A 25,466-nucleotide genomic window follows, 5' to 3' on the forward strand; every position below is an offset into this window, starting at 1 on the left:
AATGGTATGCCCCTTTCAGGTGAGCCCTAGTAATCTGGCTAGTGCTCCATATGTAGTGGTTCCCTAATGTTGACCCCATAAGATGTATTCTTCCACTGTTCGGTTTCCCTATCTGACCCTGTGCCTTCCCCCTCGAGCCCACCACAGCGACTCTTCCATATGTAGTACACTCCATTAGGTGAGTCCATAGGGTGTACTTTCCATATTCTAACCTCCCCTTTGGGTAGGATGGGGTCTCCATAAATTTCCTTTCTCAATAGAGGAGTACACTTCCCAATGTTAACCAGGGGCCTCATTTATAAACGTTGCGTACGCACAAAAGGCGGCGTACGCCGCTCTCTACGCAATAATTGGTATTTATAAAAAACAAACTTGACGGGAAAATGTGCGGTCCTTCACGCAAACTCTGACCCAGGCGTACGCACAAAAACGGGTGAAATGAGAAATGGCGACACCGTCGGCAGATGGAAGAAACACGTGAAAGTGTGTGAAACTGTAGACCATTGTGTAAAAGAAATGGCAATACTGCCTCTCATAAATAACATGAAGACTTCACAAAGCAAGTCTTACAATTAACAGCCTACAAGAACACCCGTTTGATCGATCTGCAGTGTAAAACAAACAAAATCAAACGAAGATTACAACAGAAATGCAAATTAACACATATTTGCAAAAAGAAAAGTGAAATATGTTCTGCAATAATATTGGCATGTTATGCAATTCATCCTCATAACACATCTGTAGCTTGTCAGATGCAATCAAATGGATGGTAATAAAATGCCATGATGCCACGGTCCGAGGTTGTGAGACTGCAGCATTAACGGCGTCTGCAACCTTTTGCCACTCAAGTGCCTTTTTGGCATTAGTAATGCCCACACTGTGCCCTCCAAACAACAGTTTACTCCTCTTTTCCACCTCGCCAGTGATAATTTCTGCTTCACATTGAGTGAAGTTACGTTTCTTGGTTTTCCTCTCTGTGTTTGCCATGATTTTGCAATCGATGAATATTAACTTGTGGGCATTTCACGGACTATTTATGGGCAACTATGGGCGTGACATGAAGCCGCAAAAGCTGCGCTACATTTAGAGCTGATTGTGATTTATTAAGGGAAAACTGCGTAGGATGTGCGTGCGCACGGTTTTATAAATCCGAATATTTCTGTGCGTTCGCACGTCCTATGTTTCATCCGTACGCCACTTCTGACGCAAATCCTACGCAAAGTTTTATAAATGAGGCCCCAGGTGTTCTCAGCTGTAAAAAAAAAAAAAAAAAGCTTTTTGAAAAATCAGAAGAGGCCCCACAGCTGGAGTGACGTCTTCCAAACGTTGTGGCGTTTAGTATAGGGACCCCTAGTGTCGGTATTTCAACACAACCGCGAAAGTGATCGACAGAAAGGGAACATCTCAGTTCCTAGTCTAACCCTCATTCCCAAATGGAGGGAACGGAGACGTTGTGTCCCTCCTGCAACAACTCTGAACTACTGCTGAAGTGGTCGAGATGTTTTCTCAGCTCCTCAGCATGTGGTGTGTGGTGTTGGCTGCCTTTTATACCCATATGTGCAGGGGCGTGGCAATACATACAAATTCCACAGGCCAATTGGCTTTTTCTGAATACGTGAGAGGCGTTTGGGGCTCCCAAGGGTGACCCCTAGTGTCTGTATTTTGACACAACATCTCTGTTCCCTCCATCAGGGAATGAGGGTTCCACTAGTAACCAAGAGGTTAATGTTGTGGTTATTTTAGCATACAGTTTACTTTGTACATTCTATGCAACAACATAAAGTTAAAGTAAACTTTATAATTTAATTGAACTGTGCACATGCATTTTAGACAATATTTTTCTTGCACCATCCCTGCAATAAGTTCATGTCCTTGAATGAGCGTAACATTTATCTTCATATTTGTGAGCCTTCATATTATGAGAAGGCTACTTTCTATGATCTTTATATCTTGTGGTCATGGCCAGACTAAGTAAACATGTTCCTCCTATCTTTTAATTGCAAAAAAGAATCGCAAACAACAGTGAGGAATCGATTCTTGAAATCGAGTCCATCGATTCCAGAACAAAGAATCTGAAGGTCAATTCCAAAACATTTTGAAATGGAACGGCCCTACACATCTGCTATCCAAAGAGATGAACGACTTCACCTACGCCTTACCTTTTCAAATGTACTATGGTTGTTAAACACCTAACTACAAATGTACCTTCAGCTCTTCTATTTTATGCTTCTTCTTCTCTGGTACGCCATCCCCAGTCATGGCTTTGTTCTTGTTTCCCTTTCCTCTCTTCTTCTTGGTCCCTTTCAAATCAGAGGCATTAGGAACATATTTGGTTATCAGTGCAAAGAACAGAAGAGAAGAGAACAAACAAGCATGGATTTTCAATATTGCGAATGGAGAGTATACAACAGGATAATTTGTGTAATATAAAGCCCACTTTTTTCTTCTGCGTCAAACTCACGCCGTAGCTACGCTGTAGGCTGTGTGTAGCACGCGTACTCTTCGGCGTACCCTGACAATGTAATGTGTCCAAAAATGTAACAACGCATCAATTCTACGCGGACGCAAGCGCTGTGATTGGTCTACTACAAACGCTCCCTCGGTTTCACATGCTCCCTCTGCATGTGTAATTGCGCGTCAACGCGGACAACAACGCAGAAGTATAAATGAAAACCAATGCGTAGCCTACAGCGTAGAGACTCTGGTTTAGGTCCGACACAGAAGTATAAATCAGCCTTAAGTGTGGATTATATGTAAATAAATATCTGTCAACTAACTTCATCTGCGCAGCACTAAAAACAGATGCATTATAAAAAAATATATTTTTATGGAAATTGTAGATATATAGTCTTACATCATTAATTGTCTTATGCATTTATATATATTGTATACTAATATCAAGGTATGTCCAATTTAATTAGAAAAACTAACATTTTAACGCAAGAATAACTTTTATATTTTGAGTAATATTTTACTGGACTGAAGCAGCTTAGGTTTACTTAATTTTCCAGACATCATTTAATAGAAAAATCATGTTCAAATGTGAGTCTCAAATACGATCACCAGGCTTTTAAAGAAGGTTTATTTGTTCATCTCTCAATCATCACTGTATTGCATTGCATTATGTTTTAAAACTACAGAGCCTTGATAATAAACCTTAGCATATCATCTTACTAAGACATATTATTGGCAGAAATCGAGTGATGACTGATATTCATTTGCATTTTATGTAAGTAATCTGCTAAACTGTTATAAAGATCTCATTGATTTACACGCATCAGAATTTCATCTTTTTGTTCATATAAATATCAGCATTTGCACCAATTTTTGCTCAGTTTGGGCCTCTGAATAAAATTGAGCTGTTTTTCCTTCATATTCTCACTGTTATCAGACTACATTAGCCATAAACACCTGATCTATCAAATATGATACGCAACAAAAAACTACTTTTTTTTAATATATATATATATTTTGCCTAATGGTTCCATTTCAAAACAATATTTCATGTCAGGCATTACAGGATTAAATTTAACATTGATCAGTTTTATTAGATTTCTACAGGTGTCTTGTATTAGAGACTACTGCCTTAGTTACCTCCACCCTCTCCAGAGTCAAAATCGTCCTTTTCCTCAGCTTCTGATTCTTGTGCTTTAAGGACCTAAATCGTTCATAAAATAGTAAACAATTTTCTCAGTTAAAAACACCTGAATCATACATTTTTATGGATTTCAAGGCATCTTTTGGCAAATGTAAAATAACCTCTTTCAGTGTTTCAATTGAGGAAAAGTATTTGGACCACCAATCCAGCATGCTTTCATCCAGTTCCTCCTCTTCAAGCTCTTCACCCTTCTTCCGCTTCTTTTTCCCTTTCCCACCTTTGTCATCATCTGGCTGCCACAATGTTCAAGACACAAAATTCAAAAAGCCCTTTTCACACAAAAATAATGAATTTATGAATGTTAATTTTTCCCAGCTAATGGAACATTCTCATAACTTTGGCTAATGTTCTCTCAAAGTTATGAACAAACGTTCTACCAGTAAGTCAAGTTAAGTCACCTTCATTTATATAGTATTTTAACCATATTCCATATTTTAACAATATAGATTGTTTCAAAGCAGCTTTACAGTTATAATAGGAAAATAAAGTAACAGAGATTGTTTTGGCTTTACAGCAGCTCTAGAACAAAGTTATTGTCCAGCTAAAGTTAGTTTTGATTGATTCACTTCCGACGCAACGATCATTAGTTATTAACTTAGGGGCCGCTAACACGACACCATTCTAACAGAAAACCCTTAATGCGATCTGGTTGCTCATTTGCACAAAACAGTGCCTGATGGCTCGAGAACGCAAACCATGAAATAGAATCCAAGGTACAAGCCTTGAAAATTTTATAATACAGAATTTTCCCGACAGAATTATCCCGGCAACGTTTAACCTGTACAGAGGTAAAGGGAAAGGAAGGAGGCCTTCACAGGGGAGAGACTAGTTGACACTTCAGGCTTGCGTTGTCGTCGTGTCTATAATGTGATATGTGTATGCTAGGTCAAAGAGATGTGTTTTTAGTCTAGATTTGAACTGACTCTGTCAGCTGTCTGCTTCCCGGACAATGTTAGGAAGACTGTTCCAGAGTTTTGGTACTAAATAGGAAAAGGATCTACCACCAGCAGTCGATTTTGATATTCTAGGTATTATCAACTGGCCGGAATTTTGAGATCGCAATAGACGTAATGGGCTATAGACGTAAAGGACTATAATGCGTTAAGAGCTCGCTCAAGTACTGCGGAGCTAAACCATTTAGAGCTTTGTAAGTAATCAGCAATATTTTAAAATTGATGCGATGTTTAATAGGGAGCCAATGCAGTTTTGACAGAACTGGGCTAATATGGTCATACTTCCTGGTTCTGGTAAGAACTCGAGCTGTTGCGTTTTGGACCAGCTGTAGTTTGTTTATTAAGCGTGCAGGGCAACCACCCAGTAGAGCATTACAATAATCTAGCCTTGAGGTCATGAACGCATGAACTAACTGTTCTGCATTTGCAGATACTAGACACGTGACTGTCAGATGAAAGATTGGTATCAAAGAGCACACCCAGGTTCCTAACCGACGACGAAGACTTGACAGAGCAGCCATCAAGTGTTAGACAGTATTCTAGGTTATTACGTGAGGAAGTTTTTTGTCCAATAATTAGAATCTCTGTTTTTCAGAATTAAGTAGTAGGAAGTTGCTAGTCATCCAGTTTTTTATATCAGCTATGCATTACGTTAATTTTGTGAATTGGAAAGTTTCGTCTGGGTGTGAAGAAATATAGAGCTGAGTATCATCGGCATAACAGTGGAAGCTAATTCCATGTTTCCTAATGATATCTCCTAATGGTAGCATGTCAGCGGTCCTAGTACTGAGCCTTGTGGTACGCCATACTGAACTTGTGATCGATAAGACATCTCTTCATTTACTGCTACAAACTGATAACGGTCAGATAAGTATAATTTAAACCATGCTAGTGCAATTCCACTAATGCCAACATAATTTTCGAGTCTATTTAAAAGAATGTTGTGGTCGATAGTATCAAATGCAGCACTAAGATCGAGTAACACTAATAGCGAGATACAACCACGATCGGATGATAAAAGCAAACCATTTGTGACTCTAACGAGAGCTGTCTCGGTACTATGGTACGGTCTAAATCCGGACTGGAAATCCTCGCAGATATCATTTCTTTCTAAAAAGGAACACAGTTGTGAGGATACTGCCTTTTCTAGTATCTTTGACAGAAAAGGTAGATTCGAGATCGGCCTGTAATTGACTAATTCTGTAGGATCAAGTTGCGGTTTTTTAACAAGCGGTTTAATCATAGCCAGCTTAAAGGTTTTAGGTACGTATCCTAATGACAAAGATGAATTAATGATATTAAGAAGTGGATCTATGATCTCTGGAAGCATCGCTTTCAATAGCTTAGTCAGTATAGGGTGTAACATACATGTTGTCGATTTAGATGATTTAACGTTAATGTTGTAACATTAATGTTAGTTCAAAGTTATCTGGTCTTTGATAATGTTCTCAAAGCGTCAGCACAAAAACATTTATACATTCAGGGAACTTTTTTTTTCTTCCGTCTAACGTTTTAAAAATGTTACTAGTTGTTTCAGAATGTTCAGAGAAAATTCAAAAGTAACATTTGCATAATGTTTACAAATCGATGAAAAGGAATTTTTCCTTGACGTTTGCATAACCAAGAAGAAACATTTTTAAAAAGAAAAAATGTTTCTAAAACTTTATGGGAACATCAGCAAAACATTCTTAGAACATATTTTTGTTAGCTGGGATGAATGTTACAGGCAGTGAACATAATTAGAAAGAAAGAAACACATCTGATATCTGTATACTTACCATATCAACTTTAACCACAGCATCAGATGCCTGAAAACAGATGCAATAAAATTAACAAGTTCAAAAGTCAGCTTAAAGCATAATCTTTTTTTTTAAATGAAATCGCTATTGCGTTAGAATATGATTTACCGTACCAGCCAAAAGTTTGGACACAACTACTTACTGTTTATAATATAATCTAATAGTTCCGTCACAAAAACTGTGTAATAACACACATACAATCTGCATGATGTAATGATGAAAACATGTGACACAAATGGAAACTCTCTTATAGTTGATGGTATGAACAATAGTGAAGGAGAAACATGCATCACTGCAAACTTTTCCTGCTTTTGCTTCACTATTCAATTCAACACCTTAAAATTTAAATTATTTGTGACTCCAAATGTTTGACGGATAAAGTTAATAGACATATTTAAATTTTAATTTTGTAAAGTCTCCTACTGAGTCAAGTTTGACCACTGTCTCAGTCTTCTTTACGGTTGGTTCTGGCTCTGTGTGGATCACAACCTCCTCTGTAGAGGAAAAACGACGTTACTTACTAGCTGAGAAATAAGGGATATAAAAGTATACACTACCAGTCAAAAGTTACTAAATCTAAAGTTTCAAATATTTTTCCATTATTTAACAGACATGACAAATGTTTAATTATTTAACTGCTTTTAGATGAAGGCTCACATCTATGCCATGGATGCTATAAGACTTATCAACTAAAGATACATATTGAACAGCTTTCATCTCAGCCCTGCATACACACCCATAGCAGACCAGCTATTGACACTCTTGTCCGCCGGCCTGTAAATGAATTTGCGTAGAGTTGTGACGGCATGAGATCCGACTAGCGTGTAACGCCCAAACGCCCGGCAGTCCACCACCCGAATGTTCAGAGGGGGATGGAGAAGCTCGTTCTCAGGAAGGTCCTGGGGAAAAATCCTCAGCATTATCAAATCTTTGTAGTGCGATCAACATCATTTTGAAAATCCTGAGATATAAAAGTGCAAAAACTCACCACTTCAAACCATTTGACCAGAGTGCTGAAGTTGGGATTTTTCTTGTAGTTCTGAATTAGCGCTGACTGAATGCCTTTCCCCGCACACTCGATGTCCACACGGGGACGGTCAACTTGGGCCAGGTTCACCCGCTTCAAGTCCCGTAGGCCCCAGAAGAGAACCTGCACAAATATTTTGTTCATTTAATTTTTTTAAATTGAGACATTTTTATTTGTCCAAAGTTTTTCAAAGCTATATAAGTGCATCTAGCTTTTTTTTTAAAGGGGCACCAGTGACGGTTCTGGCACTTCTGTGGTGTAATTTTGTAGAATGCATTTGGGACAGGCTCAAATCCTGATACAGTATACACATTTCAATAATAAACCACGCAAAATTGCAACTTATTGCGCTGCATTTTCATGCATGGAAAACAGTGGACTTGACTTTTTGATCATATTTGATCAAATCACCATTCTTTTTTTTAAAGATAAGTTTTCACTGTAATAATTACTAAAATCTCTTTCAGAGCCAGTTATATTCTTTTGAATTATAGCCAGAAGTGAGAATATAGATTATGAATGCCTTTTGTGCCACTATGCCAGCATATTACAAATCAATTTTCGACGTATTATGTATAAAGAAATCAATTAATTTAAACCATCAGCATTGTAAACTGCACTGTTTGGAGGCACAAACATTTATGAATAAGAGGCTGTTCTCTGTAGTCTAACTTATGAACATTTTCAAAATTTCTGAGATTTTGAATTTGGGGTTTTTATACATATACATATTACACTTTTCATGTAATGAGTCTATATAATATATTAGTTTCACCTTTTAAGTTGAATTACTGAAATAAATGAACTTTTGTACGGTATTCAAATTTTTCAAGTTTCACCTGTAAACATTACAGTTGCCACGAAATTAAACCTGACAATTCTTATTTTTTAATGGAATATTGCAGAATTTATCGGTGCACATCATTGTTTTAAGTTCATGTTCCTGGTAATCTTGAATCAGAATTACAGCGGCATCTGTTCCCTGCTGATGTAGGGCAGGGCAACCTGTCACTCACATGAGATCCACCAATAGCAAACCACAACCATCCAATCACTTCCCCAGAGACACAATCAAGCCCCACCCACATTTGTTGCGCTTCACTCGGATATACGTCACAATAGAGAAGAAAAGACGAGCACAACTTCTGTTTCATGCTGACTTTCACATCATGATTTTGTATAAAGCTACTTTAAAGCAATATGTTTTACTTCACTTTAGGGCCGTGAAACGATTAATGGCATCCAAAATAAAAGTTTGTGTTTACATAATATATGTGTGTGTACTGTGTATAATTATTTTGTATATATAAATACACACACATGCATTTATATATTTAAGAATTTTTTTTATTTATATATAAATAAATATACAGTATATATAAGCAAATATTTCTTAAATATATACATGCATGTGTGTGTATTTATATATACAAAATAATTATACACAGTACACACACATATATTATGTAAACACAAACTTTTATTTTGGATGCCATTAATAGTTTCACAGCCCTACTTCACTTGACTTGACACATTTTGGCTTCAAACCAACAAAATTCACCAAAAGGCAATGAAATTTGTGCCTAAATACAATAATTGTGTAACGTAATTACCAAAGGCAAAAAATACTGAGGTTGCCTAGGCCTCAAAATGACACAAGATAATGATCAACTCACCTCAATTCGGTATTTACTCAAGACGGGTCTTATGCCAATAGGAACGGGCAGGATTGGACCGCGATCGATATCTGTTGGTCCATCTATTGGAGGCAGGTCGGCCTTTCCAGCTGGTCCAATCTGAAAGATTTACACAGTACATTAATATGTATACACACTCACACGCGTTTACATAAAATGGGGACATTCCATAGACGTAATGGTGTTTATACTGTACAAACTGTATATTCTCTCCCCTTACACTAACCCGACCCCTAAACCTACCCATCACACAATAACCCGACCCCTAAACCTACCCATCACACACACTAATCCAACTCCTAAACCTACCCATCACACTCACTCACACTTACTCACTCCCACACACACACACACACACACACACACACACACACACACACACACACACACACACAGTGTCAGGTGCACCTGTAGCAGTTCGAAGGCGGCGAGCATCTCTCCCGCAGTGCAGTTTCCCCGGTAGATCTGGTAATACTCTAGTTGAGGAGGGAAGCGTGGCGGCCCGTAATGCTCATCTGACATCTTGGTTATAGGTTTAGCGAATGTCCTACCCATGAAATCGGCTTTTCCCTTGAGAAGCAGAATGAGATCGGAGCACATTTACGATTGTGAAAGCATGAAAAGCAGAAGAAAATGAACAATTGTGAGGATATGGACACTCACGACAGTGTCCTGGTCATAGATCTCGATGACGATTATAGGAGGATCGTCTCTCAGTTCGCCAGCCTCACCGTAGAGCTCCACATTATCAAACACCAGCAGCTGATCCCATGTAGGACACAACGTCTCATTCAGGACCTGAGAGAAATCATCAACTTATTACATCTTCCTTTCAACTTCTTTAAACCTGGTGTGGTGATACACTTAAACAGTTCACTGCTCATCTGCTCAAGCAGTAAAGCAGCGCCAAACTACTTTTTTTTCTGTATATATTTTCAGTTCAAGCCCGTCAAGCTCTATATGTTCAATGTTTTATTTTTCCTCATTTGTGACCCTGGATCACAAAACCACAAGTCACAAGTTGATCCTCTAATAAATGTACATAAATAAATAAATAAATAAATAAGTCGCACGGGTATATTTGTGGCAATAGCCAACAATACATTGTATAAGTCAAAATATTTCTCTTTTATGCCAAAATCCATTAGGAAATTAAGTAAAGCTCATGTTCCATGAAGATATTTTGTAAATTTCCTACCGTAAATATAAAAAAACATTTATTTTTGTGAGTGAATGCAGCACAATCACCAACATAAATGCACAACTTTAAAGGAGATTTTCTCAATGTTTCGATTTTTTGTGCAACCTCAGATTCCAGATTTTTGTCTTAATATTGTCCTATCCTAACAAACCATACATCAATAAAAAGCTCATTTATTCAGCTTTCAGATGATGTATAAATCTCAGTTAAAAAATGTTTTTACCCATGTGACTGGTTTTGTGTCCAGGGTCACATTTGGCTTGATGGTGCTGACAAAAAGTTTTTGGGGTTTGACACCATTAGGAACGTAATTGACCATCTATTACTTGATGTAGCAAGCAGGATGTGGAATTGTTATTTAATTCACCTGTTTTAAGTGTAGTACATAACATTCAGTCATATTAAAATGAAAAATATTAAATAATACTTTAATTTTCGATTGAATTACCTATCAATGTCTTCATACACACAACACAGGGGGTATTAATAATATCATATATATTAATAATAATAAGGTAAAACTTTATTTCGATAGTAGACATTTTACTAACTATAAATAACTTTGCAACTACATGCCAGCTAACTCTCATTAGAGTATTAGTAGACTCTCTGCTTAATATCTGCTAACTCTTTATTGTGATGCTCCTCCAACAGACATTCTACTGACTATAAGTAACTTTACAACTACATGTCAACTTATTCTACTAACCCGAACCCTAACAGTCTACTAATACTCTGAGAGTTAGTTGACATGTAGTTGCAAAGTTAATTATAGTTAGTGGAATGTAGCTAATAATAATGATCATGTTTGAAATGTCGCCTAAATTAATTGAAATGTTATGGATGATACTGGAAGAACACTTGAACTACTTTTATCTCACCTCTGTGACATGACTGTGAGTAGAAAAGAAAATCCTGGCAAACGGGTCTGATAGGCCTGAGCTGTCGGCCGCAAACAGACTTCTAGCCTGATACATGTGAATCCTCAGCTGGAAGATCTGCTTCACTGTTGGTGTGAAGTAAGAGTTATCACCGACTATTGAATAGACAATCTGTAGCCAATGATATAAACGCATGGGTCTCTTACTGGTGTACATCAGGCTGGTGGGTGGCGCGGACTGTACGCCAGGCCCTTTCACTGCCATGTTCTCCTCGAAGCCGTTCGGCAGTCCGCTCAGGTAGTCCTTCCGCTGCCTGCTCAGGCCGAGCCACAGGTACAGCTCCGTCTTCGCCTGAACCGTCCAGCCTGCAGGTCCAAAACTTTTCTTACCAGGAAGCTAGAAAGACAGCCAAGCAGAGTGGAAGTAAATTAGTACTTCTATCTATGGAAGCGTGTTTCCGCCACAGAATGAAAAATAAAAAAGGAAATTGCGACTTTTTATCTCACAATTCTGACTTTTTTTCTCACAATTGCGTGATATAAACTTGCAATTCTGACTTTTATCTCGCAATTGCGAGAAATAAACTCGAAATTCTGACTTCTTTTCTCAGAATTGCATGTTTATATCTCACAATTCTGACTTTTTTTCTCACAATTGTGTTTACATCTCGCAATTCTGACTTTTTATCTCACAATTGCGTGATATAAACTCAGTTCTGACTTTTTATATCACAATTGCGATATAAACTTGCAATTCTGACTTTTTATCTCGCAATTGTGAGTTTTCATCTCGCAATTCTGACTTTTTATATCACAATTGCGTGATATAAACTCAATTCTGACTTTTTATATCACAATTGCGATATAAACTTGCAATTCTGACTTTATCTTGCAATTGTGAGTTTACATCTCGCAATTCTGACTTTTTATCTCACAATTGCGTGATATAAACTTGCAATTCTGACTTTTTATCTCGCAATTGCGTGATATAAACTTGCAATTCTGACTTTTTATCTCGCAATTGCGTGATATAAACTTGCAATTCTGACTTTTTATCTCGCAATTGCGTGATATAAACTTGCAATTCTGACTTTTTATCTCGCAATTGCGTGATATAAACTTGCAATTCTGACTTTTTATCTCACAATTGCGTGATATAAACTTGCAATTCTGACTTTTTATCTCGCAATCGGAAACAAGCTTCCATACATATCAAGTAAAAGTTCAGAACAAGCCAATTAAAAGTATCATATCATATTTTTTATTCCTTTTTTAAAGGTTGTTTCCACCATGGACTAAAAAAGGTAATTGCAACTTTTTATTGCACAATTGCAAGTTTATCTTATTTGTGAGTTTATGTGCAATATATAACGGCGATCTGAGCCATTTTCCGTCCTTCATCATTTCCACAAGGGTGTTGCACAAAGGATTTGACGTGTGAATCCATAACTTGTCTTGTAAAGCTTTACTTTTTCTTTGTCTTGATACATTTTAAGAGAAATCAAACTCAAAACTACTTTACACTTATTCACCTTCCAAAAACATGAATTATTTTCCACGTTCAAAAAACTGTCTTGCACAAACCCTTCCTTCTTCTTTCTTCTTCAAAATTGTTACGCGTACGTACCACGTATAAAACTAGTCAAAGTCACGTGATACAATACAAATAACACAAAATCTACATTTATCAAAAAACATAAAATCTACATTTATCAAAAAACATAATCACTCTTAATATAAGGGAATATATTACAAAATTATGAATGTCGTTATGGCTCTAACACAATATATTACAATTCAGAATTTTTTCTCTCCGAATTGTGAAATATAAACTCTAAATTGAGAGTCAGAATCCCAATTCTATAAAAAAAAAAGTCTGAACAGCGAGAAATAAAGTCGCAATTCTGACTTTTTTCTTGCAATTGCAAGCTTATATCAAGCAATTATGACACTTTTCCATTTTGTCAAAGTCAGAATCCCAATTTTGAGAAAAAAAGTCAGAATTGCGCTAAACAATGTAGCAATTGCGAGTTATAAAGTCTGAATTGTGAGATATAAACTCACAACTGCGAGAAAAAAGTCAGAACTGTGGGATAAAAATAAAATAAAAAGTGAAATTAGCCAAATAATTTTTTTCCATTTATACAGTATATAATATGGTACTTGCTGTTTTTGAGATATGCATCATACCATAGCAGAGTGCATTCATACCAACCTTAAAAAATAACGTCTGGACCTTCCCACAGTCTTTCCCGTTTTCTTCCTCGACAGAAGAGAAGAGGATGTCTTTGGAGGGAACGCGGGCGTATGCAATGCGTTTGTTGTTGCTTATCATCCATATGTAAATATCTGGAACGCTGTGTTGTGGCTATGATGAAAAACCAAAAGGATTTACATTAATATTTGTACAGTTCTTTGAATTCATCAATATGGCCATATAACCCAAGCATGCTGTGCACTACCTCATCAGACAGGAATCTCAGCTTGTGGAGGAAGTTTTGTGCCAGTTTTATTTTGTCTTTCACGTTGCTTTTCTTAACTTGTGACCGCATGGCCTTTGCTTGCTGGCTTATGTTTTCCTGTCAGAAACAGAATAATTTTTTTTAAACATTATAATAGTATATAATAGTTATTAATAGCATTTATTTGTAACAGATGCTTTTAATTGAAGTCTGAGTGTTTTACCAGTTCCTGCATGCATAATTTCACCCTCTCCCGGTCCAGTTTAGTCTTCCCGGCCTGATTCTGGTCATTGTTTGCCAAAGTTACAAAGGTACTGAAAGAGATATGAAATTTGCTATTATTATATCCTTCCTCTAGAGTAGACTATAGATATAAAAAACGGTTCAATGATAAAGTTTTGTAAAAATAAAACAGTCGTTTAACAGTGACATTTGTGCCTCAAATTTTCAGGCAATTTTTTTTTTCTTTACATTGTATTTCAAAATGTTACTGCTGAACTATCAATAAATCATGCTTTATCTCCTTACAAAGTAACCACTACTGTATGTAAAAATATAGGGAGGTAATTCTTCCAATATAGCTGACCCAAGATTAGTGGTCAACAACAGATTAGTGTTTTTTTTTTAATGGCCGATCATAAATATGTGGTTAAAGCCTTGCAAAGTACTATTAGTAATTTATTTGTAACTAACTCTAGACTTAACCTTAAACCTGTCAATTGCATCAGTATAAAAGAGGACCTATTCATGTTCATCTTTCTTAAGTGTGTAATGTTGCTGTTTGAGAATGAAAAAGCTCTGCAAAGTCCCTCCAGCGGGAGTTATTCTCTATATCAGTGTCAGTGTTTCTGAACTCCTGAAACGCCTCCATTGTAGTCTTGAGTTTCTTCCAGGAACAAACACGTCTCAATATTCCTCATTTAAATAATTCATACGCAGAATAAAGGGGCGGGGCCTGGTTGAGTTAGTTAGTAGTGTGTTGAAACTGGCGGTTATGGTAAGGGGCGGGACATTTCCCAAACACACTCAAAGTGCTTGACCAATCACAACAAACTGATCCAGCCGACCAATCAGAGCACAGTGTGCTTTTCAGAAGGAAGGGCTTCATAGAGACAGGAACTAAACAGGGGTGTGTTTCCCGTACAACGATGTAACTCGCTGCTTAACTACCATAGTGCGATGCATCGTTGAAGAAATCAACTAGCTAGTCACAACTGTTTCCCGAAACCACATTGTCGCAAATGTGTCATTCAACCATGTTGGTTAATGATGTCACGCAGGTGGTGGAGTAATAACTTTTTAATGAATCTGTTTGAGATCAAATTAATGCCAGCTTTTTGCTATAAATAGCGGACATGGAATCTGAGTGTGACGTGTATATTCTGCTTTGGTTTAGTTCTGTTCTGTGTGCCAGTTAATCACTAATTAAGTTCACCTGTTGTTCATTTTGTTCCCTCGTTTGCCTCTGTGGATTTATAGTCCTCAGTTTGTTCAGTTCTTTGTCTTGTGTTGTTTATGCTGTGTTTCCTGTATTCTTCTTCATTGTGTTTTGTTTTATCTTCTTTGTTTTTATTTAATAAAAGTGCTGCAATTAGATCCCTCTCCTTTTACCTGACCACACTGTGACACAGGGAATAATTATCCTTTTTCTCAGTTATTTTGCTTTATTTCCAGATTCAATCATAGGCTTGTTCTTACGTACTAGATCACGTTCACACATGCACACTCTTCAAAAACAACGCTTTAAATCTCTTGACAAACTAAAAGACGTTAATGACATTTGTATATATTCTAAATAAAATATATAGATTGTACTGAATGTCAGCTTGCTTATTTAGCTCAAGAACAGGATTTATTGAGTCCACATGTCATGCAAACTAGAAACTTTGCTTCTAACCACAGCTTCTAACACACAACTTTGCGATGCTGTTTGCGAATGCTCGTTGGGACTATGGTTTCAGGAAACACCGACTCGTTGAACTATGTTGATAACGACAGAACTTGCGAACAATTAGTTGGATAACGATGAATTCGGGAAACACATCCCTGAGCGTTACTGACAGACTGGGAAGAGAGAAGGAGCTGCAACAATGGAGAATATGGGGAAAATAATGTGTTTTTTGAACATTCCAGCATGAAAACCTGTCCTAGTAGAGCCCAAAAACTATAAATCAAGACTTAATAAGGACATAATATGGTCTCTTTAAATCACTGGAACACAAATGAAGCACACATTGCAGAGAACGACTCATAACTGGCTCATGATCTGCAGAATAATATGTTTGCAAACCTGCAGCTAATGCTGAGTTCCTCCAGGACTCCTCTGAGTCTGCGCTCAGGATAGGCCTTCTCGGTTTTAATGATCTCCTGCACATCGTTCAACCCTTCTTCCTATAAAATGATACAGAGCACAGGCTGCAATGAAAACGTATGGATGTATTTTCACAGAGGTTGTTCATATATCACTTGATTTAACATTTTATTCAAAAAAATATGGTGAAAATTGACATATTTTCTGATTTATGGAGTGATAAAAATAGACATCCAAATCTGTGAAAACCTTTAACTCTAACATGTCAAAACGAAACAAGAATGTCGAACCTGGCTTTAGTGTTCAGATTTCTATTCTCCATATTTATGCAGTATATTGCATATTTAATTAGATTATGCCTCATTTGCATTTTGCACTTGTAATACTAAACAATTTTCTTAATGTACTGTGATTAATATACTGGGAAAAGTATGGTGATATTGATTAGTGTTTTAGTGGCTTGCCTTAAGATTTTAAACATTTTAGTGAAAAATGAAATAACAAATTATGTCAAAAATGAGAATGTGTACAGAACAGTACAAAGATCAATATTTCAGGAACTAAACCAATATTTCAGGGCCTGATATAACCCATATTCATTGATTTATTACCAGTTTGTCTGCAATGTTGTCCATGATGTTGGCATTATAAAGTCGTCTTCTTTGGTCCTGCCACCAGCTCTTGATATAGATGCAGGGCTTCCTCTCAAAGTACGGGAGGTGGAAATAGTTTCTGCACAACAAATAAACAAGATATTTCACATGAATTTGCCCCAAAAGTCAACATAAAACAGATGAGATTTGGATCAGCAGTGTTGAGAGACTGAACCTGTCAGTGATGACTGGCTTCATTGGAGGGGTGGAGGAAACTGAAGACATATCTCCACCATCATCATCCTCCTCGTCACTGGAGCCGTGAATGAGCTCAGACTCTTCATCCCCATCTCCACCCTTCTTCTTCTTTGTTTTTGGCTTGGTTGGAGTATCAAGGTCACTGCCGTAGTTTCCTGGTGTCGAGAGGATAGTTTAATGAGGCAGGTCTCTGACACACTTCCCAGATTCATTTCATTACTTGCATAAAGCTCAAGTGTTTAATTTCTGGGCCACTAAAAATTATTGTTTTAAAACAGGGAATCAATCTACAATTGTACATAATACTTATAGTTGACTTGTAATTTAAACTAGGATTTTACATGCAAAAAAAGTATTGTAATACATTATACTAAATTCAATTTAACTAAGTTTAGATATCAGGACTGTTATGGCAATTAATTTGACTTCATGTAATGTATGTGCTTGCATGACAACAGAAAATAATTTAGTGGAAAATGAGTGAACTGTGTCCAAATGTCAGCTTCGAGATGAAGATGTCTTTGCAACAGAAGGTGTTGCATGTCTACTCGACATCCTGCCATTTCTTAGAAACTTGCTGTTCTTAGTTTCTCCTCTTTAACATGGCCAATATTTCTCACCAGTAAATGATTTGCATACACCGCCCTAATTTATAGAAGCTTGATTACTGACTAGATATTATAATTTTGGCTGATGTTTGGTGACATTTCCGTTGATATTCCAAATTTGTTTTATTTGCTGGATGCACAACAATGCATATATATAGTTTGTGTTAGTTAATGCCAATTGTCCCTTTCAATGAAAGTCTGTTCACTCGGCGTCATGTTTGCAACGCCTCCGGGCAGCAGTTTCGAACGTTGTAATAGGGGAAATCCTGAAATCTCAAAAACTGCTTGCCGAACTCACAATTAAATAACATATTTCAAATCAGCAGCAAAATCTGACACGAACTGTCCCATAACTGTTGTTTCTTGTGCTCAAATAGCGTTAAAAAAGCGTATTTTTCAGGCTAGACAAGCCAATGCGCATGTGCAGTCCTAAGAGCGAGTCTCAGGTTTCTATAGGAATCAGAGCTTCTAACGGCAGATACAGTGACACAATGACTTGACTAATCAATGATTGGCTCTATTATTTAGAAGTAATTATTGAGTGTTTTGAATTTGTTTTGAATCAACCAAAACAGAAAGATTGTTTCATTCAAATTGACTATAAACTATTTATTTTAAAAGAATTAATACCTTTTTAATCCTAATTTGTTTAATTCTGCATCCTGTTTACTATCTCAATTCAGTAACATTCTGAATGGTAGACAACTCTGACTGCAATTTTATTGCAATAGCCTTTCCTGAAGCTCAAACTCTAGACCATGGCGCTGGCAACGTCAAGGTCATGGGTTCGATTCCTAGGGAATGCATGAACGGATGAAGTGTAGACCTTCAATGCAATGTAATTCACTTTAGAAAAACGTGTCTGCCAAATTCACATCTATAACTTGAAAGGCTGATAACTGGTCTACCATAGACTTTACCTATTGTAACCTCAAAGTGGATGGGTTTGTCTCCAATCTTCCTGTCAATCATAGTGGCCTCAAGGAAACATCCGAAGAGAAAGAATTCCTCAATTTTTCCTGTGGCATTCTAGATATAAACAACAATCAATCAATTAAATATTGTTTTGTGCATAAAGAGGGTCTTCCCAAGATTAGACATAAAAAAGTCAGTGTGTTCATAAATAATTCTAACGGAGTTGTGTAAGTTTTCCCGAATGATTAATTTAAAGTCACATGAAGCCTAACTTTGGCTCTGACTGTGCAGATCATTGTGTTGCACACAAAGAACTACTATAAGTATTACTGCTAAATGAATAATGTAGGGAGAAAAATAAAGGATGAATGAATTATTCACTGTAATTTGCCTGTCGACCTCCCCGTCGGTGGATCACTTACATCTGAGATGTTGGGTATCCCCTCCACCTGCACCTCGGTGGAGCTCATTACTTCAGGAGACGAGGTGTCCAGTATCTCCACGGCCAGACTGATCAACAGACGAGCCCGGAACGAAACCCCTTCCCCCTGTCCTTCATTCAGGTCCTGGTACTCGTCCATGATCGTGTAACTGCGTGTGGAACCGTACATGTTGACCCAAGCCGGGCCTAGAGTCGGAAGAAAGCCTACGAATGGAAGCAGGATAAATGTTTATTTCTGTATCTTTGACCTTTTATATAATCAGTTCAATTCAGCTATAAGTAGCGCTGCAGAAGACAATAGTGTCATTATTCAATTCAATCCAGATGTTGATTCAATTCAGTTCGATAAGAGTGTCGATTTTGCAAAAAAAAATATATATATATATATTATAAGACTAATTTGATTCAGCTACATTGCAAAAAGCTGTAACCTGAAATTACCTTAGTGTTTTTTTTTTTTTTTTTTTTTTTACTTAATTGAATCCATAAAAATGTATTTTGTTGGTTTAAATTAATTTAAATTCCCCCTGTGGTGAAAATCCAACTTTTAATGTTGTTTATGTGTCTATGTGGTGTTTTTAATACGCTTTAAGACAAACCATGTGTAAATTCATTAGTCGACAGCATTGCTGAGTATTTCCTCCTTAAAACTGCAGTGAACCAAAGACAGTCTCAAAAACACGCTTTGAAATCGCTGGTGTTTCTGACGTCACAAACTACCTTGTAACCAATCAGATCAGCGTGTGATCGTCAACCAGTGGATCTCTGAGCTGAGTGAGTGAGTGGAGGCAGGGCTCATTAGCATATTAATAGAACCGCGCATACTAAATGAGGAAAGGGTGTCGAGTTAAAGTCAAGATATTTTAAGTAGAGTTACATTCAAGCTATCTGCGATTTCAAGAATTTTTTTTTTTAAATATGTCATTTTGGTAATCAAAGATAACATTTTTGATTACAGGGGGACTTTAAGTTGATTCAGCAATATTAAATACTATTTTGGCTTGAATAAAACCAGTTAATTTAGATGTTTGTTTCAGAGTAAAGCAGCCATACAGAAGACAATAGTATAATTATTCAGCTCAATACAGTTCAAGTTTTGTTCTCATCCAATAGTGTCAGTGTTGCTGTATTAAAAATAATCTTATAATGATCTTGAATGGCAATGTAGTGATGGCTTCTGTGGTTGAGCATCCAAAGCTAAATGCAATAAACAACAAGAAAGACAAAGGAAATATTATTTTGCAGACCTTGCCAACTTAGCCCTGTTACCTTTGTCTCCATCATTAGCAATCTTCCGGAGGTCAATGAAGTGCGTTCCGATCGCCACATCGTTCACTTTATCTGAATCGCGGATCTGGACTTTCATTCTCCCGCACAGAGGTGGAAACTGCTCGGTGAAAACGATCTGCTCGTTCCAGATCGGCTCGTAGCTGCTCTTCTGAATTGAAGTTTTCCCCTGTGGACAGATAAAAACATCAATTCTCGTATCTGCATCGCCTGTGTCCACTTGGCCCAATACAATTGTGTAACTTTTAGTTCATGTCTGTTAGATTTGATGTTAGAGTACTTCTAAAAGTGAGGTTTTAGCCAAAATGCACACTTAAAATGTAGTCTTTCTCTTAAAGGACAATGGGGGGGAAGTACACTTTAGCATAATTTTAAAATAAGTATTTTTTTAATGAAATAATCTAATTTAAAAGAATATAGTTAAGTGCAAACTGATGTAATATTTTTAGAAACTTAATTGCATGTTGCAAGTGTACTGTCAAATGTACTAAGTATTTATGGTAAACTAAAATATACTTTAATGTAATTTCTGTTGAAACTTGCATGTCATGTATTTAACTACATTTGTAAATTACACATTTATAATGATGAAGTTGCAATTTAGTACATTCAAAATATATCAACTTTGGTAAAACTTCATTTTACAGTGTCCTTGTTACACATGTTTTATGTAGTAATAGCCATACATTATGCATAATTACATGCAACTAACTCTAAACTAAAGCCTAACCCCTAAAACCCTATAGTAAGTACATGCAGTTAATTAGTATTACTCAGTACCTAAATGTATGATCACACTGTAACACGGACGCCTTAAAATAAAATTTAGTCTTAACTTTAAATGTAATGTAAAAAAACACTCTATACAGTTAAAATTATAATTAAGTACTTTACATGTGCTTTAGTATGTTAGTCAACACATCCAAATAAGTAAGTTCCAAATAAGCGTGAGAAAAGATTATTAAAACATAACGATTTAAAATGTTATTTAAAGTAAAACTTTTGACATTATTACAAAGTGCACTTTTTAAAAGTGTGCTAGGAAACAGTTATGAAAGTGTCCTCTCTTTAAGTACACTTAAGTGGATTTTTATTTCATTAACATTATATTATCTGCTAGTACCATTTTTAAAAATATATTTTTAAGATTTGAAGTACACTAAAAGTGCAGATTCAATACAATTAAGCGTACTTTTTCACAAGGGTCATCTTGAACTAAACAAGTTGTTGTTCAATCAGATGTTCTCTAGAATGAGAATGACCCTCCCTCTAATACCACTTGCTACTGGCTAACAAGTAGGAAACAGTGATTCAGCTGTGATGGAAACAATACAAAATGTAATGTGTGTATATATATATATATATATATATATATATATATATATATATATATATATATATATATATATATATATATATATATATATATATATATATATATTAATAAGAATTCTGCCCACCTTCTGTCCTGCAAATAGCACCTGGACATAAGGATCAACCAAGTCCTTATTTTCTCCAATGAAAGCTTTTTTGACATTTGCCATGATGCTGGTGTTCATTTTGGGTAACCCCTCGGCTCTGTATACTTTGACATAAAATCTTGCCCACTGCCGCTCAGCTGGGACATCTGCCGGCAACAGAAGGTTACTGGAACAAGAAGAGAAATTAATAAAAGAAGTGATATGTGTTTCTGCAAATAGAATTGCCTTTATGTTGGCTTTAAATATATTGTTATATGAAATTATCTGGGAGATCTCTGCATTTTTATTGTTGTGTGACAGGTGAAAAACTACACTAAACTCATATTTCACATGTCCTGCAGAAATTGTGTATGGTGAAATAGTCACTAATATCACTAATAGTCACTGCCACGATTGCCAGTGCATTGCTAAGGTCTTCTGAACGTTTTTCGCCAATGATGACCAAAGATGAATCAAATTGAATGCAAATGTTTAAAAGTATAAATAAAATAGCATTGCAAGTAAATATTTAGTTCATAGTACTGTCCAAACAAGTTGGGAACACTGGAGTTTAGAGTTTGTTCAGTGTAAGAATCAGAAAGAGTGATGCTTACCTTAGAAAACAACACTAATAATAACATTAACAATATAGGATAGGTTTTTATTACCCCTCAATGTCATCCTCATCGCTTTCATTTGCTTTGTGTGGAGTCTTGATTGTGTCGCCCTTTGCAACAACTGCAATGTCACACTTGACGTATCCTTTGCATCCTGCAGTGATGTCATCGGGATCACATAAAGTGGCCCATTTGTGGAAGAATTGATGTTCTGTAAAGGAAAAAATATATATATATTTCTGAAAATCTGAAGTCTTCAGTGAAGTTGTGAGCTTCATATAGAAACATGTAAAACCAGTTACCAGGTTGTGTATATATTGTGCCCACGTCCAGCTTGAAGCTCCCAACCAGAGTGCCACTTCGCAAAAGATTCTTAGAGTGAATAACCTGAACGGACACATTATTTTAAAACAGTTTAAAACGAAGCTTAATGCTACACGAAAAAAAAGAATCTTCTATGAATAAGCTCACCCTTGTGAAAAAGACATGTGCTTAATTTTATTCAATGTGCACTTGTATAAGTATATGTATACATAAACTGTACTAGCAGATAATATAATATTAATGAAATAAAAGGCCACTTAGGTGTACTAAAAGAGAGAACACTTTCATGACTATGTTTCTTAACACACTTTTAAAAAGTGCACTTAGTAATGTAAATTTTTTTACTTTAAAGTACATTTTAAATAATTATGTTTTAATAATATTTTGTCATGCTCTAAAGTAGACTTATTTGAATGTTGACTAACATAAATTGACTAACATAAATTGACTAACACATGTAAAATACTTGTGTATTATTCAATATTATATTTAAAGTTAATATATTTTAAATGTACTAAAATGCAGCTTCATCATTACAAATGTGTAATATTTAAATACACAACGTTTAATTTAAATTAAATTACTCTAAATTATATTTTGGTTTACCATAATCAATCACAGTCATGTTTAGTTTCTGTCTTGTTTAGTTTTCAGTCTTTTTATTTATTTTTATTTTTTTGGCACCATTTTGCCAGAGTTCTAGGCTGAATTAGAAATCGCCCCCTACAACCTTAAATCAGGCGTTATTTGAGGGGACAGCTATTTGTAGTGTTGTCCGAATCCATAGTGGACGTTATTGAGTGCACTTATTCAATCCCAGACTGCACTGCAATAACGAGTGTACAACTGATGTATGCTCAACGGCTGTCCGAATTAGCTCACTCGATTTCATCCACTCCTTCAAGAGTTAAGGGGGTGATTTCGGATTCAGCCCTAGTCTTTCATTCGTTTTCATGGTTTCTAATTAGTCCCCACCTGTCCCTGTTCTGTTGATTACCTTCCCCTGTGTATCTAAGCCTTCAGTCGTCCTCTGGTCTTGCATTTAGCATAAATTTAAATTATATTTAATTACAATTTATATGCAATTAAGTGTCTCAAAACATTACATTCAGTTCTCACTTAAGTATATTCTTTTAAAGTATATTATTCTCTTTTAAATAATTACTCTTTTAAAAATTATGCTAAATTGTACATCTTTTTCTCAAGGGGAGGCTTTATTCTATAACTGTTATTTCATGATACTTACTGACACTTTCAGGATCTTGTCAAACATGACATCAGGAGGAACGTGGAAGTCAAAAACGAAATACTACAAAAAAAAAGTATGCATATAATAATAAGCTTTAGGATGAATCTTCTCAAAACATTTCATTTACAATGCTTAGATAACCATTACAGTTCAGTAGACAACATACAAACCAATTTATGCTTTGGTCATTAATTTTCCATAGGACAATATTACAATCCCATACCTCATTGTAGTAAGGGCAGTTGGTCGACTCCTTCATTGAAGTGTATTTTTTATCATCGCCAATTTCCACACACACCACTGGGTCCATGTTCAATCCCACCAGCTGTCTAGCCTCGATGACAGTGACACTAACCTGGAAAGTGGGGCATAACACAAATTTACGAAATAATGTATGTAGTATGTATATTGTATCTAAATATACAGTGGCCCCAAACCACCACAATTAGAAACATACAAAATATTAAAGCAAGTGTCTGTATCTGTGGGTGTAGTATATCACAGGGTTGTTTATCACAATTACTATGAACATATTCCACTAACGCTTCACCAATGCATAAATCACTCAATAATGACAGCCTTCATTTGCAGCACTTCATCTATTTTTTTAGCATTTCAAACCGAACAAACTTTTTGTAAAATGCTTGGCTTCTTCTATCTTTCTTTACAATAAATGCCCCTGCTTTGATATGCTTTGATATTTTGTTATCTAATTCAATGACATTCAGTTCCCTTTCGAGGGAACTCACGCTGCGACGGAATAGTGGCGCTATGAGAACACGTGTTTCGTTACGTCTTGAAGCACGTGTGGCGGGACGTCAGCCCTTAGCGTGTCAAGTCATGACCAGTAAGCTCTATAAATAGCACCTGGACCAAACAATGTCAGATTATGTGCCTTCAAGCAAGTATTCTATGTGAACTCTTGTCTAATTTATTGTTCGTTTGGCATTCATATAAATGTACAAAAGCATTATAATGGAAAGCACACAACAGTTCAAATCATGCTCCTCCCTGGAGCTCTGAGATGGCTGATTGTGCGTTTACTGTTAAGGACGCACCGCTCCCACCTGGCGCTCTTTGAGGAGGGCACCCAGGCACTCGTTCCTCGTGGCTGAGGTCCCGATTCTGCCAAGGCTTAGCAGCAGCAGAGATCGTGAGGATCGCGAATGGACCTAGTGGAGGGGTTGGAGATGGGCTCTGCCTTTTCTCTGTCCTCACCCGCTTGATCCAGTGCCTTCTCTCTGGGATTGGAAGCACAGAGTGAGGGCCCAGTGCTTCAGCTATCCAGCTACAAGGAGGTGGATGTGTTCAGCTTCAAGACAGGATAGAGTGAGGACTTGCCATCTCACTCTCCTGTTTTTGAGGAGCTGGTGGAGGTTGTCACTCAAACCGTAGCCAAATTAGGTATTGACACTCATCCTAAAAAGTAAACTGGACAAGCATTTCCTGTCAAGTAAAGTGCAACCTCCATATCGGGGCCTGCCATTTTTTCGAGGTGTTGAGATTGCAGAGAAACCATTTTCCGCCTGTGTTTTCAGCTCCCAAGTCACGAATTATACAAACATCATGGGGTAGAAAGACACGGGTATGGGGCAATGCCTAAGGTGGAGCAGACGCTTGCGAGCTATGGCTCTCTTGACATGGCATCGTCTCTCGGCAGCATTCCAGCGTTACCTCTCTCACCGAGCTCTGGTCTCAGAGCTTCTGGGCGGGAGTAGCCCCAGC

At 36.7% G+C, this 25,466-nt stretch overlaps 1 protein-coding gene across 1 annotated transcript in view; it reads right to left on the reverse strand.

Moving 5' to 3' along the window:
* The window catches only part of LOC307148404 (otoferlin), a 59,165-nt gene that overhangs the window by 28,644 nt on the left and 5,055 nt on the right, over window positions 1–25,466 (reverse strand). The window contains exons 5-30 of the mRNA XM_079853898.1: window positions 23,965–24,096; window positions 23,739–23,801; window positions 22,471–22,555; window positions 22,220–22,379; window positions 21,552–21,738; window positions 20,074–20,260; window positions 18,785–19,008; window positions 18,368–18,476; window positions 16,817–16,994; window positions 16,600–16,720; window positions 15,968–16,068; window positions 13,901–13,991; window positions 13,678–13,794; window positions 13,431–13,583; window positions 11,423–11,612; window positions 11,217–11,341; window positions 9,798–9,932; window positions 9,543–9,704; window positions 9,114–9,233; window positions 7,399–7,560; window positions 7,147–7,309; window positions 6,834–6,904; window positions 6,390–6,419; window positions 3,760–3,891; window positions 3,595–3,658; window positions 2,206–2,300 (exon numbers count right to left, since the gene is read on the reverse strand). Of these exons, the coding sequence (XP_079710024.1) occupies window positions 2,206–2,300; window positions 3,595–3,658; window positions 3,760–3,891; window positions 6,390–6,419; window positions 6,834–6,904; window positions 7,147–7,309; window positions 7,399–7,560; window positions 9,114–9,233; window positions 9,543–9,704; window positions 9,798–9,932; window positions 11,217–11,341; window positions 11,423–11,612; window positions 13,431–13,583; window positions 13,678–13,794; window positions 13,901–13,991; window positions 15,968–16,068; window positions 16,600–16,720; window positions 16,817–16,994; window positions 18,368–18,476; window positions 18,785–19,008; window positions 20,074–20,260; window positions 21,552–21,738; window positions 22,220–22,379; window positions 22,471–22,555; window positions 23,739–23,801; window positions 23,965–24,096 (3,357 nt within the window). The remainder of the gene's footprint in view (window positions 1–2,205; window positions 2,301–3,594; window positions 3,659–3,759; window positions 3,892–6,389; window positions 6,420–6,833; window positions 6,905–7,146; window positions 7,310–7,398; window positions 7,561–9,113; window positions 9,234–9,542; window positions 9,705–9,797; window positions 9,933–11,216; window positions 11,342–11,422; window positions 11,613–13,430; window positions 13,584–13,677; window positions 13,795–13,900; window positions 13,992–15,967; window positions 16,069–16,599; window positions 16,721–16,816; window positions 16,995–18,367; window positions 18,477–18,784; window positions 19,009–20,073; window positions 20,261–21,551; window positions 21,739–22,219; window positions 22,380–22,470; window positions 22,556–23,738; window positions 23,802–23,964; window positions 24,097–25,466) is intronic.

This window comes from Squalius cephalus (assembly GCF_949319135.1).
Source record: "Squalius cephalus genome assembly, chromosome: 20".
Classification (NCBI taxonomy): Eukaryota; Metazoa; Chordata; class Actinopteri; order Cypriniformes; family Leuciscidae; genus Squalius; species Squalius cephalus.